This window comes from Varanus komodoensis, unplaced genomic scaffold (assembly GCF_004798865.1).
Source record: "Varanus komodoensis strain SLA01 unplaced genomic scaffold, ASM479886v1 scaffold30, whole genome shotgun sequence".
NCBI classification, from domain to species: Eukaryota; Metazoa; Chordata; class Lepidosauria; order Squamata; family Varanidae; genus Varanus; species Varanus komodoensis.
Window position 1 is genome coordinate 27,165 of NW_025335762.1, and position 14,615 is coordinate 41,779.

Consider the following 14,615-nt stretch of genomic DNA (forward strand, 5'->3'; position numbering starts at 1 on the left):
CCCGCAGACACTTTCTGAGCTGTTGTCAAGCAAATTTTGGAAACAACGGAAACACCAGCAAGCCCTGCTCACCCTGAGCCTACAGTAGGCCTGGGTGAGCGAGCCGAGCCTACATCACGTTTCCCCACCCTGGCATTAGTCTGGAGGTGAACAGGAACTGTTCTCCCTCCTGCAGGCTCCCCAATTTTTGCAATCTCCAAGTTGCAGATGCCAGATTTCCTAAGGTGCAACCTGAATTAGAAGTGGCCCCCAGCAACCGAGAGCCGAGGAAAAATATACCTTGAAAGAGTACTTCTGGCACCATCAGCTTGGCACTCTTGCCAGTTCAGAATTAGCTTTGTTCGAAAAGAAAACCAGTCCCTAAATAGCGCTACCGCTAAAATATCATGTCTATCGTAAGCAGCGGGAAGAATAGAAAGCAGCCGAAGTTTTGGGAGCAGAGCAGCTGCCTTGACCAAAAATAGCAACAAGTTTTATAACTCCGGAAAATTTAGAACAAACAAACGCAGAGCGTTTTTTAGCCGAGGGAGCGCGAGGGAGGGAGTGTGAGAGCATCTGTGCTTTTCTGTTTTCCTGGAAACAGCCTCTTGCGTTCTCATACATCTCCGGCGCTCTGACCAAGTTGGCGCCTTGCCCGGCAGCCAGACATAATGTACTGAGCATCTCTCTCTAAGCTGAACAAGCTGGTGCTCTCCGGAGCTAATAAATTGCCTCCGGCCACAAAACGGCTCCCGATGAGCTTTGAGCCGTCGCACTCGATTCGTGCGGAACTGGGAAGGGGACCTATCCGACTCGTGTTCATGGTGCTGTGGAAAGGGCGATTCCTCGGGGTAAAGCACTTTTCCTGCGTCCAGAAGATATGAGTGGGGCATTTCCCCCTCCCCCTCCCCCCATTCCTGATTAAAAATACCCCATGCGGCCACAAGAAAACCAAGGACCGAAGGACTGAAACCAAGTTCGGTGCTGTCCTTTCAGCAGACCTCAAGCTTTTTCACTTTTGGATGACTTTCTGCGTGTTTTGGCACACTGCAGCGCAACAGCCCGAGTGTTTGTGTGGCCCACGCTGTTTCTTAGCTTTTATTAGCCACAATGGGGCGAATTGTATTCTAAATATGGTGTGCATTCTTGTTTTCTAACTTCTTTTTTTAAAAAAAAATATTGTTGTCTTAACATGAATAGAATACAGAAAAAAAGATATGTATGTATATATAGAGAGAGTAAAACAGAATTGCCAAGGGATTTTGAACAAACAAGACCAATACATTCTAGCCCACAAATTTCAAAGAAACCTGAAATATCTGTCTTTCTGTCATTCAATATTTTATGGAAGCTCAGAAAAAAGAGAATTGTTCTTCTGTATACCAACAAATTTTCCAGTCACTTCAAAAGCTTTCCAAAGAGCTTCCTTTTACATCATGTTAATTTTTCTGGGTAGAATAGAATTTCCATTTGTCATTAAATTCTTCAGTCAGTATTCTGTTTACATAATTAGTTAATTTTGCCATCACTGCGTACTCTGCCAACTTATTTTTCCAGTCTTCAACGTTTTCTAACTTTTTGAGGTATGCTGGGAAGGGTGCAATATAAATAGATCCAGCGTTATTTCGGGTCGGAATTAAAGCTTGCAGGCAGAGGGGGTTCCTGGGGTGCCCCCCCCCCAATGATGTTATTTTAATGCTGCTGCCACAATCTGGTGGCCATCCATTCTTGTTGGACTGCCAGTCAAAAATTCTGAGTTCTCTGACCCCTTCCAAGTCTTCGTCCCCAATCTCCTTCCGGCCAGAGACTCTGGGGTTCGAACCCAGGCCTGCTGCATGCGAAACAGGTGCGCCACTCCTGCGCAGTCGCTGCCCCCGTGACCTGGTGCTTGTGGCTGTGGGAAGAGAGGAGGCTTGCTGGACTGCCTGGAACTTGGGCTGCAGCCCTTGCTCTCTCCTCCTTACGAGCTTCCCCTACTAATTGTTAAAGGGCCTTCAGGTCGCGAGTCCCAGCGCTCTCACTCATGCAGCTGTTCGAAACGAAAACAGCGCTCCATCTGTTTTCTGTTTCTAGCAGTGCTAATGGTTTTGGTCCCATAAGAAGGAGAGTTCTTAAAATTAGAAACCGGCCTGCACTCTCGTCCCTTTGAAGCTGTTTGGCTCATACGGGGTGGACCAGGAATGGATGTGGCGCATTTCTCGCTCTGGCCTGGGGCTGAAGGGGCACGGCGTCGCATGGGTAGCGGCCGGGGTCTTTCTGACGGAGAGAGACGGCTGCTCCCAGGCGGAATGCTGGCGCGCGGAGGGCAGCAAGCGGCTCTTGTCTTGTTCCGCTCCGTCTGCACATTGGTTGCCCCTTGCCCGGCTGGCATGGCCCCATCTTGCACTTGCAACATGTTTGGGGTTCAAAACTCTTCTGCGGCATTGGTGAGGCTTGAGGAGGGGATGCAGGAGGGATGCTCAGTGGCAGAGGGCACGTGCCGTATCCAGAAGGGTCCTCAGCCCTGTCCTGGCACCTCCAGGCAGAGGTGGAAAAGGCCTCCCCGTCTGCAGCCCTGCCGAGCCAGTGAAGGCAGTGTGGAAGGTGGAACTCCAGATCATTTGGATTTCAAGTCCCAGCAGCCTCTGCCAGCACGGCCTACTTTCTGCCATCCCTGGTGTGCACCAACCATCCCTAACTCTCGCCACCCCCACCCAACACCCATCATCCGCATCCAGCACAGGGAGCAGGGAATTATAGTCCGGCACTCCAGGATGGGAAAGGCTTGGCAGTGCCGGATGGCTCGGGAGCTTCCCGGGAAGGCCTTGAGTGCGGGCCTCCCCTCCAGGGTTGGCAGAAGGCTGGTGGGGTTTTCTGCCTTGGGTAGCCACATGTTGGAGGCGGATTAGAAGAGGACGGTGGCCAAGCTTTCAGACTCCCGTGCCTTTGAGAGATGTGGGAATCACTTCTGGGCCACCTGCACACAAGGGGGCGGGGGGTGTCTTAGCCCTGGGCTGGCACACGGCTGTTGCAAGGTGGTAGCCCAGGCCTGCCCTTGTGCCTTACCTTGGAGGGGTGACCTGCCGCCAGGTGTGTGTTTCCACCTTGGCCGTCTGGCGCTCCTGCAGCATGCAGGCGCACTGTTCTGCCGTGGTCAGCGATGGCCTGACCGTGCTCTGTTGTCCTGCCAGGAATCACCCGCTGCAAAGCCAGAGGTTCCTTCCGAAGCACAAGCTGCAGAGGAGTCTGGAGATGAGCAGGTGCCAGCCAGCGCGAAAGAGGAGGAGCAGTCCTTCCTGGTCAACCTCTACAAGTTCATGAAGGAGCGCGACACGCCAATCGAGAGGGTGCCTCACCTCGGCTTCAAGCAGAGTATGTTCCTCAGTGGCTGGGCTGGGCTGGGCTGGGCTCGGCTCCTTCGTTCCCAGAGGGTGCCTTCTTTCTTTGCTGTGTGTGGACGAGGGCCGGGAGGCAGCTGCCAGGGGGCGGCAGGCACAGGGCAGAGGGGGCTCCCAGCGATTTCCCTCCCCAGTGCATTCAGAGGCAGGGCAGGTTGCTTCCCCAAAGCATTGTCCTCCACTCCAGTCCGCTTCTGTACCTTGAATGGGGGTGGGTGCCACTTTTTCTTCCTCCAGAAGTGCAAAATACCTCGGACCCCTCTGGACTTTCACAAACGCACCTTGTGGGGATGGTTGTCAAACTCCTCTCCAAGGCACCTGCTGGCATCCAGGCCATGATTGTGGGATGGGCCGCAAGGCGCGGATGCTGCACGACGGCAATCTGAACGGGCTGCCAGTTTTCAACCCTACTGTTCCCAAAGCCTTTCCTGCTGCTTATTCTGCAGTTTGTGATACATCCGGTCAGGCCCCGCCTTGGTTTATTATATTTATAGGCCCAACTCCTCCTCCTTTCTGTCCTCACAACAACCCTGTGAGGTGGGTTAGGCTGAGAGTCCGTCACCAGTCCCAAGTTGGTCAGTGGGCACCATGGCCGAATGGGCCCTAGGCCCCGGATGTCCCAGTCCAGCATTCTAATTGCTGTGACACGTCAGCGGTCATTTCCTGCAGAGAAAACCCCGCATCTTGCGCAACTGCTCGCAGCGAGCGGGTGTGACTTCTGTGGAAGTGGCCGAGCCTTTTCCCCGCTCCCTGCACCATGGCACCTTTTCAGGCCCTGCGTGCAGGAAATCCCATGTTGGGCTCGGCTCTGTTCTGCCCCTTTCGGCCTTTCCCTGGACTCCGGGCCCCTGGACTGCCCGTCCCCGTGCCAGAGAGCTCCGTTGTTCTTCGCCAGTCTAACCATGTGCCACTTTTCTCCTTTTCAGTTAACCTGTTTAAGATCTACAAAGTTGTGGAGAAGCTTGGCGCTTACGAACTGGTAAGGAAAAGCATGCTTCCGCTCCTTCAAAGTGGGGCTGAGAAATTCTGAAAACATTTCGTAAGTTCAGTTTCCCTTCTGGGGAATGGGAAGAATATTGCAGTAGAGCTGCTGCCACTGTGAGTGGCACTAGGCAGAATAAAAAATTAGAGCAGGGAAGTGTTTGCTTCCCTCACCCCAGGAATGTCCTGAGAATCCCTAATAATGATCGTGTGGGGAGCCAGTATGCCTAGTGGTTAGAGCACAGAACCTGGGTCTCCTGAGTCCCAGTCCATGCCCTCGCTCAAGGATGTCCTCACACAAGGCATTTCCAGTGCAAATGCTGTACTCTTTTTGGTGCCCGCTGAAAACCTTTTTCTTTGCACAGGAACTTTAAAACCCTTTATATTTATAGCTGTGATTTTCCCATGCATTTTTAGCTTGATGTGACAGTTTTGTGTTTCTCAATAATATTTTCTGGCAGCCAGATCCTTCTTCTGGTACCTCATTATATCGCATGGGTTTTTAGGTTGTTTGATGTTTCTTTCCTGGAAACCCTTTTGGGGGAGGAAGGTGCACTTTTAAAAAGTCCAAATGCAGAAGTAAAGGTGGACCTGCAGCCCTCCTGTACCAGCTTGTGAAACCCCCAGCATTCCCCAGATTCCATGGATGCCTGGGGCATGCTGGGAATTTTAGTCCAGGAGGGGCTCAGGTTGAAAAAGGCTGACCTATACTTGCTTTGCTTGCTGTCTGCGGCGTGGACTTGGAGTTTGTACATCAGCACAGGTGATCCTGCAGGTAGCAGACGGAACCTGGGCTCAGGGAGAGGTGTTTTTCAGAGTGGCAGCTGCACATTCTCCATCCCTTTGTCAGTCCAAGTGGCTCTTTCCCCGAAATGCTAAAAAAAAGAGTATTTTCCCCGGCTGATGCAGCTCACCTCACTGTGTTCCCCCAAGAGCGAGGTGAAGATGTGCCCTGCACCCCACACTGATGGGGACGGTGGGTATGCCAAGTAGCGAGACTCACGGTGCTGGCCAAAGGGGGCTGCGGGGGGAACTCCCTGAAGCCCAGGACGGGAGGTGCGAGAGGGAGCAGATTGCAATACGAATATGGCGATTATATTTTAGGAAGTGACTCAACAGCCCCTGACAAAGGAAATTCTGTTTTTCTGGCTGTCTCAAGGGGGGCTCTCTGGAGCTGATTTCCTTCGATTGGCTCCCCTTGGGCTGGGGCAGCATTGCAGGCCCCTCCTGCAGACCCTTCCAGGGAGACACGAGCTGCCTGTGCGCAGAAGTCAGCAACAGATGGGCTGGTTCTGTGACCTAAGCGGGCATCGGCGGGGAGGGTCCAGGACCCCCCTTTCTTTGGAGGCCTTTGCTCTCCATCAGCATCACTTGGCAGCTTGTGGGGGCAGGTGGTTCCAGTGGCAAACCCCACACGAGACCGGAGGTGTGATCGGAGCATTGCAGCTGCTCTTGACTGCAAGATCCCGAATTCTGTTTCAGAACTGTTTTCCTCCTGATGCAGCGTGTGACCAGCCAAGAGTGGGGCCAGTTCTTTTCTGCAACCCTTATGGTTGCCAGAGAAGAATCGGCCCCACTTATGCTGAACACCAAGCCCATGGACCAATTCTGGCTTTCCGGGGGTCCCCCAAAGGGCCGCACCCCTTTCCCCACTGCATGCCTTGGGGGTCAGTCCACAGAATTCCCAGGCAGCGCTAGAACTGGGACTGGCAGAAGATCGTGGCCCGCCTTATGGGGCAGCTCCAGGGCTGCAAGCGATGCTCCAGGCCTCCACCTTTGGATTTTTCCTCTCCTTGCCTCCTTCCTCCGATCAGGAGCATCACCGCTGCTTCTCAAAGGACTGGGATGCTTGCATGCTCTGTCCCGGTTCACCTCCAATGTGCTTCTCCTGCATTTCTCTCTGCAGGTCACGGGAAGACGTCTCTGGAAGAACGTGTATGACATGCTGGGAGGCAGTCCAGGCAGCACCAGCGCCGCTACCTGCACCCGGAGACACTACGAGAGGTAACAGGCGCCTCAGCTCTGCCAGGAATGCGGGCGAGTCGGGCTTCCGCTTGGGTGGGAAACAAGACGAGGAATCCAGGCCTTGTCCTGAGAAGATCTTCTCGGAGCCGAGTAGTGCTGCCCCTTGAACTCTGAGGCGGAGGTCCTTCTTTGGGAGCCCTCTTGAAGGAGAGCAGGAGGGTGGCTCCCCGGAGGAGGGCCTTCTCTGTGGTGGCCCCCCGATTGTGGAATGTGCTCCCCAGAGAGGTTCGCCTGGCACCGACGCTTCTTTCTTCTTGGCACCAGGCGAAAACCTTTTTATTCTCCCATTATTTTAACGTTTAATTGGTTTTAACTGTGATTTTATTGTGAATTGCTGGATGCTGTGCCATTTTTATCTGTGCTTGTCATAAACCGTCCCGAGACGGTAATGCGATGGTCTGTAAAAGCTATGAATAAATAAAGAAATTGTGCAGCCTTTAATCAGCAGACCACTAGATCCGTGCTTTCGAGAGCAGTCCTGGTGTCGGGGCACGGGTGTCCCAGGAGCCGGGGGGCACCTTGCCCAGCCCTTTCATGGTCAGGATGGCACTTCAGCCTTGGAGTATTGGCAGGTCTTGCTCGCAGCCTGCCCTCTTGTGGCCTGCGTGGAGAGAACCGTGCTGGTGGCTTCTCTGAGGCTGCAAAATCAGCCTCGGAGTGGGGGAGTTTGTGAGGCGAGCTGCCGGGAGAGCCCTCGTGCTGTGGGGCATCATACAGATGTCATCAGGCAATCAATAAATGGGAGGCAGAAGAACAGAGAGGCCGGGATGCGGCTTGTGGTGAGCTTCATGCCTCTTCCCTGTCAAATAATAGTTGCTTAGTTGAGTAATTGGTTTGGGGCAGCTTCATGAATGAAGACAGATTCTTATTGGTGGGACTGGGACAGAAAAATCCTTTTTTGTGCTCCTTTAGAGTTGTTTTCCTTCTAGTGTGTGTTCCAGTAATAGGGAATGGAAGAGGCAGCTGCTCTGAAGCAGACTTCTTCTATAAATCCACAGTTTTGTTTATGAGATTGCAAGATATCTTGCAATTCCTTCAGCATCACCTGACAGCTGACTGATCTTTATTTAAACGCAATTAACTGCTCCGTTTAAAAGAAGTTCTTTAATAAGGTCAATGCAGAAGCATTTCACTTCAGCTTGTGCAGTTTTGAGCACGTGTTGCTTTAATTTAAACGGGGGGCGGGATTAATGGGCAGATTTAGCTCCATTTTGGGAAGGAAAGACAAATGAAGCACAGTGGGGCAAAGAAAGTGGGAGGCGGATTTCCTGCGGTCACTTGAAGCAGCCTGTACCCTTTCCCAAATCTCAGGGCTAGCCGCTTGCTTTAAAATACCCTCTGAGCTTCTCATGCATCCCAATTCTGCCTCTGTTGGCAGACTCGGTGTGAAATTTCTCGAGTGTGGTTTTGCCTGCGTTGTTGCGGAGCTGAGATAAGGCAGCACCTCAGTTTTAATTAGCGGGGTGCAGCTTGCCGGGAACATTTCTGGGCTGGGGCTTCTGGTTTCACGGGGCTGGCGTTTGCTCTGCAGGTTGGTCCTTCCGTACGTGCGGCACCTGAAAGGCGAGGATGATAAGCCCTTGCCCCCCGTCAAGCCCCGGAAGCCGTACAAGGTGTCCAAGGAGCCAAAGGGGGACCAGGCGGGCGGCTCTGGGGAGAGGAAGCGAGCCAAGAAGGAGAGGAGCAGAGAGCAGGTAAGGCAGTTGCTTCGAGAGGGCACCTTTCAGGTGAACAATGCTCCAGAACCTGTTTTTGCTTCATCGGGGTGTCATTAAAGCATTTTTGGGGTTTGACTGCCCTCTGCCTGCTGCCTGGGAATATTGCCTTATGTTTCTGTTTAACTTCTGGTGTTCCTCTTAGAGAGCCTGTTGCCTGGAGCAGCCCTGTAGCCCTGAATTGTCCCTGCTCCCCTATTTTCCCCACCCAGACAAATAAAATACGGTTTACAGTGTGTCCTTAAGCAGCCTGCAAGCCTGATTAACTGCTCCCCTGGCTCTGGCACCCTGCAGACGTATGGGCTGGCACGGGGCCTTCCGGTCTCGGGAAGAAGCATGTCCAGGGCTCTGCAGCGGCCACAGATGTCAGCCGCGTTCACCGCACGGCCTTCAAGTCACCTTTCCGTGCTCTGGGGTGAAAATCCAAGCCAAACGATTTAGAGCGGGGAAGGGAAGACACCGGCTTTGTCGGGTTTCCACATTTTGCATGAGGTTTTCCAACCGGTGGGTGGGGGCTGTCTCCCAACTGCTGAATTGTGCAGATGTGAAAATCACAGTTTTCAGAAAAAACAGTTCCTAGGAAGGGCAAACACATTCAAGATGCCTGGCCCTGTATTTCTTTGACATGGGCAGATAGGACAAGGGTGTTCACTGTGTCTTCAGGGGGCTGAACCCTTCTGGGGAGCCCTGTTTGCCCGCCCTGCACAGAAAGTGCCAGTGCTGCCCCCCCCCCCCGCTTCTCAACCACACCTCTTTGCTTGCAGGGCCTGCCAGAGAAGACCAGGGCCGATCCCAGCGTGACCCCCAAGCCTGCCAACGGTGAGGAGCAGGACCTGCCCCAGGATCACGTGGAGGGCGGCCTCCCGCTTACAAGCAGCCGGGAGCCTCCCGAGAGCCAGGCCCGGGAGGGCTGCCACGGCGCCTGCGGGGCCCACGGCTGCTCCGAGACCTACAAGCAGCTCTTCTCCGGCTTCTACTTCAAGGGCAACCACGGCATCATGTCCCCGCTGGCCAAGAAGAAGCTGCTGGCCCAGGTCAGCAAGGACGAGTCCTTCTATTCCCATGGGAAGCACCTCGGCCACTGCCTGGAGCACAAGGAGGGCCGTGTCCGCGAGAGCCCTGGCTCAGACGTGGAGACCCAGCCTCAGGCCCCCTCGGCTGGCCAGCACCCGCAGGAGCGGCGGACGCCCGGGCTGGAGGTGGCTGGCTGCAGGGGCCCTCCCGGTGCTCCCCAGGCCACAAAGGCGAACGGAGGCACTCAGAAGGTGCTTCCGAGCCTCCGGGATGGCCCAGCAGACAGCAGAGGCCCTGGGGGCCACCCGCCCACGGGACCGCTCATCTTCAGGGGCTACTTCCACACGTCTGGAGGCAGCGCCGTGCACCCGCAAAGCGGCCTCCCTCTCCGGGGACCGCTGGAGTACTACCCTGGCTTCAAGGACTTCCCGGAGTCGTCCTCTGCCTACCCTCCGCCCGGGAAGGACGTGCTCCTGGGCAGCCTGTCTCAGAAGAGGCAGGATGCCCCAGAGGACCAGCCCGAGGACCTCCGCCAGAAGTCGCGCCGGCCGCTGCCCTGCTGGGGAGGGGACGGCCCACAGGCCGCGGCCTTCCAGCTCAGCAGCCCTGGCGAGAAACGAGGCCCGTCCCCCTTTGCCCACGCCAAGCCCTCCTGGGCGCCCACCGCAGCCCCCCTGGTGCGGGGTGGCCCACAGGCGCTGAAGAACGGCGCAGCGCCCCTTGCCCCGGGCCAGGCCGCTGGCGCCGCGCAGAAGAAGCGGCCACTGGAGGAGGACCACTTCCCGCCCCCCAGGAAGCTCAAGGCCGTGGCCCCCTTCGCCAAGGAGGCGGAGCCAGGCAGCCCGCTGGAGCCCGGCCCCTCCCCGGGTGGGCAGGTGGGCCTGGCCAAGCCAAAGGCCGCGGTGCCGGGCTCCAGCTACCCGGTGGCCCCCATGCCCCAGGTGCAGGACGCATACAAAGGGACGATGCTGCGGCTGCCCGTGAGCTCGGCCGGCCCGGCGGAGCACCTGAAGGGACGGTCGCCCCCACTGATCCCGCCCCTGTGCATCAGTCCGCTCGTTCTCCCCGCCTTCCCGACCCCTTTGCTGACTGCCTCCATCCAGCCCTCCGACCTCTGCCAGCCGCTGGGCACCTCCCTGGCCCCCTACCCCGCCGCCTATGACAGTGCCCTCCGCCACCGGCTGTACCGGTTCTCCACGTGGCACAGCCAGCCCGCCTACGCCTCCACCCACGTGCCCGCTTTCCACCGGAACACCAAGCTGTAGCCGCGCTCCGTGGCCTCCAGAGACACGCACCGCCTGGGCCGCCCGCGCGTGCTGCACGCCGGGTTCGCCGCCCTCTTCCAGGCTTGCTTTCTTGAGAAGCGGCCAGGTGCCACGGCCAGGACCATGCGATCTCTTTCCTCACTCTTGAACTTTGAACTGTCTTTGTATCTGGTATGATATGCAAAGGACTTGTGCTTAGAAACAAAGCAAAACTCTGTAGGGAACAAGGTTGATACAAGCAGAGGTTTATATCCGCGGGAGGCCTGGACCCAGGTCAGTGCCAGTTTGTCTGTACTTTCTGGAGGAACTGAAGCTGCTGGTAGGAGCACGGTGGGGTTAGGGAGGGTTCCAGATGTGTGAACGGATCCCATCAGCCTCAGCTAGTTTGTTGGCCTGCAAAGAGTGTGGTGCACATGAGCCCTTTCCCAGCCGGCCGGCAGATGCAGAAGGAAAACAAGCCCGTCTGGGAGTTTGATCTGGGAGTGATTTGAGCTGAGGTTCTGCACTGATTCCCTGTGAGGAGCAGGCAGAAGAGGCTGTGCCTCCTTCCACAAGGGCATTTAAGGGTTGCTGAATTGTTCCAGGTTGCATCCTGTACTGTAAAACTTCACTGCCATTCCAGGCTTCTTGTCCTTATCGTAAACTCACTGAGGTCTGCCTCCTTGCCCAGTTCCGTAGCTCATGGAAGAGGAGGAAGAGGATGCATCTGGAGCCGGTGGGCATCCCTCCTCCTCCTCATTCCCCTGCAGAAGACTCAAGGAACCTTGCTTGTGTCGGGGCCAGGGCGCTCCTTCCAGGTATCCATCGCCAGGGTGCGTCTCTGCTTCCCGGTCCCCCAGAGTTCAGCCACAGGCACCTGGCATGTTTCTCCTGCCCAGGTGGCTTATTCCTGAAGGGTATCGGAGGAGTCTCCCTCCGGCCACCTGCTTCGCCTTGATTGCAGGTCTTCCGCAGCCCTTGACTGGAATCGGCGCCCCTGCTCCATCCCAAGCAGAGAACTCCCAGGTAGGGGAGGATCAGCCAGGCTCCTCTCTGGGCCCCTCGGTGCTCTGGGGATGAGTGAGGGAACAGTCAAGCTGTGCATGGAGTACCAGGGCACCCAGCGGTGGGCGCTGGAGGCTGGGTCAAAGCCCCGGACTGGGATGGGGACACAAGCCTTTCTGATGCTTAGGGACGAGGTGGTATTTAAAGGTGCTTAAACTTTAAATACTTGCAAGGAATTGAGCCCAGCCTTGGAGCTGTGGCAGGCGTTGCTGACTCCTGAGTAGACCCTGTAACTCCCATGGCCGCACAATTGCGCCAGTGGCAGTAATGTTAAGCTGACACTCTTGTGGAAACCATTTCCGCAAAGATTGCTGCGCTGAGCTTTCTGCACAAGAGACTTTTAACCTGCCGTTTTGTTGAGGTTTTCACTTAGTGGGATTAAGACTGACTGCTTTATACATTCAGGGGTTTTCCTTTTCTACCTTTTTATATGTTCTGTTGTACAACCACAAGGTGGCGTTGCAGGTTAGCAGAATTGCAAAAATAGGTGATGTTGTCATAGTGTGATTTCCAGATAATATAGTCTAATTTAAAAAAAAAAAAAATCCATGGAAATGGTTGCATAGCTCAGGAGAGGCCCTGGATTATGAAAAGACTGTGTGAAGCAACCAGCAGGGCAGAATCTCAAGTGCAGAATAAATGCCTCATGTGGGGAAGACCTTGGCTTGTAGCAGCAGCTTGACGAGAGGAAGACAGAACAAATCTATTTTCCCGACATCGCGTAGATGCCTCTGCCCTCAGACGCACGAAGTATTAACCTCAGGTGGGCAACTTTCTCTGCAGGTGCTGAGGGGAAGTTGGAGGTGGGAAAGGACTTAAGCTTTTTTCTCAGAGGGCATCGGATTGCAAAAGTATGATGGGTGATTTCAGTTCCTTCCAATGTTGCAATTTATGTCTCACCCTACCCTTGGTGCGTGTATAATCTGGCCATTTGAGGTTACCCCTTCTTGCTTCTGATGGCGACAGCAGTGCCCAGAAAAGCTCATGTGTGAGCCATGAAATGTCCACGGGGTTTTCTGCAACTCAGCAAGAGCATAAGCAACCCGTCCCGGTGGATTGCACCAGTTTGCACAGGCCGCCTGAGTTCAGTTCCGATTCGGGTTGAGCATCGCTGGGCAGCACTGGCTTGCTCAGATGCGGAGCCTCGGCCTGCTTACCCCACATGGGGCTGCAGCTTTCCTGGAAATCAAGGTGACTTTCCCAGCTTAGCTTCTGATGAGGCTTTGAAGTTGAAACAGTAAGTACCAAACTCAGCAAAGCTCGTTCAAGCAGTGGAAGCCTCCCATTTGCACTTCAGTTGAATTTATTGTGCCATATTCAGGAATAAATTTTCAAATAATAGGCATTGACAACCAGGGCTGTGCATTTTCTATTTCTGGGCACATTATGGTTGACCAGTACAGGGTACGGAATTCAACATACCCAGCATTGAGCTTTCACTGGAAATTAAAACCTGGTTTATAAAATAAACGAAGAGAACCAAACGGTGCAGTCCTTGGGGTGAGAAGCAAAGCAGTGTGTCACCTGTTATCTCCCGTGTTTGCACAGATTGTGCCACACAGTGACTCGGCCGCTCCATAGCCCCCTCTGCCCTGCTGCGCCCCCTGAGTTGCCCCATTTTGCACCCACAGTTGGTGAGAACCGTGGCACTGCTAGAGATCTAAAGGATTATCCTTCCTAAAGAAGAGGTGCTTTTTAAAATGCAAAATCCTGCTCCCAGCACCTCTCCCTGCCTTGCTCTAAAGCAAAAGTGCCGCCCCTTGTGCTGCTAGAGGCTGCCGGGATTCGCTGGCATCGGGGTGGTTGGCGGCAATTTGATGGCAAGTGAGCAGCAGGCGAGCAGCTCCTGGGGCTTCCAAAACTGCTCAGCTAGGTGGCGGCAGCCCTTTCCAAATCTCCTGGGCAGTTTGCTGGTCCCGGTCAGGAAGAGGATGCCCAATGGGGTGATGTTTCACTCCTCGGAAACTTGTTGGAGTGACATGATGCTCTGTAAGCAACTCGTGTGCAAGTGGGCCGTGGAGGCCTGATGCTAAGTGGGCTGTTACCTGGGGACCAGGTAGGAGAGCCTTCAAGAAAGAACTGCGGGCATGGGATGAAGGAATTTGCACTGCTCCCTCCTTTAGCTCTCATTCAGCATCTCAAGCATGTCAGGAGCCCAAAGTTTCACAGGCCCAAGTAGAACGACTGCAGTCCAGCACGGGCCTGGAATGCCAGTTGGCCCGGCAGTTTGGCTCCAGGAACAGTCCAGCACAGCCACACCTTTAACGTCATCCCCCAAAATTCATACTAGAATGTGCCTTAGAAACAGCGAGTCAGAAGGGGCCTCTAGTCTGACCCCGGCTCCAGCCGGCTCCACTCACGACAAGCCCAGCATGTGCACGTCCAGCCTGTCTTTGAACACCCTCATCGAAGGGGCCTCACCCACCTCCCGGGGAAGCCCATTCCACCCCCTCGGGGTCCTAACCGTCAGGAAGGGCTTCCTGGCATCCACCCTAATTTTGTTGCTTGTAACCTATATGTGGACTGGACTCCATGACATGAGATGCACACAATCTCATCCCGAGTGGATGAGCATATATCATACAAGCAGCTTCCTCATGGAACCTGACATGAGAGGGAAATGATTGCAAAAGGACGTTCTACACCGTTACACTGAAGCTGGAAAGCAGCTTTTCTCGGTGAATATCGCCCTCCTTCAATCTCACACATCCCCTTCACTTTACCCTAGAAGGGTCCATTTAGCTGCTTTAGAACAATGCGCAAAGCCACTTGGGATATATGACAAATTTCTTGGGAATACTTCAGGTCTATTTGAAATCGATGCCCAGTCAGTTTCCCAATCTGGCAATTTCCTTCAAAGCCTCTAAACCATTCTGCCCTCGAAACATTAGCTCTGTTGCAGCCCCAAAAGGTTCACACTTTTTGCTGAATGGGCATGTTTGCTGTGCCACTGCTTGTCTATTTTTCTCTATTATGCTTCCATCCATGGTCCAAGGTCACCCAATGAATGTCACAGCATAGCAAAGACTTAATAGGGTCAGAGTTGGAAGTCATCTTGCTCCAAAACCTGCTTGGTGCAGGATCCGTGAAGGCGCTTGCAGCCATGGCGTCCCCGACAAACGCGCGCTCTCGTCTTAGCCCTCTGTTCTCATGCAATCTCCATCCACCGATCGAGTTCTTCAGAGCAAGAGAGCAAGCCTGCCCACCACTTTCCT

At 54.6% G+C, this 14,615-nt stretch overlaps 1 protein-coding gene across 4 annotated transcripts in view; it reads left to right on the forward strand.

Annotated features, from left to right (window-relative positions):
- ARID5A (AT-rich interaction domain 5A) overlaps positions 1–14,615 on the forward strand; it is a 46,771-nt gene that overhangs the window by 12,957 nt on the left and 19,199 nt on the right. For 2 of the 4 annotated variants that reach the window (XM_044437511.1, XM_044437512.1), the window contains exons 3-7: positions 3,150–3,330; positions 4,283–4,335; positions 6,244–6,341; positions 7,894–8,056; positions 8,842–12,884. In XM_044437511.1, coding sequence (XP_044293446.1) covers positions 3,150–3,330; positions 4,283–4,335; positions 6,244–6,341; positions 7,894–8,056; positions 8,842–10,356 — 2,010 coding nt within the window. In that variant the 3' untranslated portion in view covers positions 10,357–12,884. Of the gene's footprint in view, positions 1–3,149; positions 3,331–4,282; positions 6,342–7,893; positions 8,057–8,841; positions 12,885–14,615 lie in introns of those variants that run through there. The other 2 variants (XR_006415446.1, XM_044437509.1) reach the window with 2 other exon arrangements.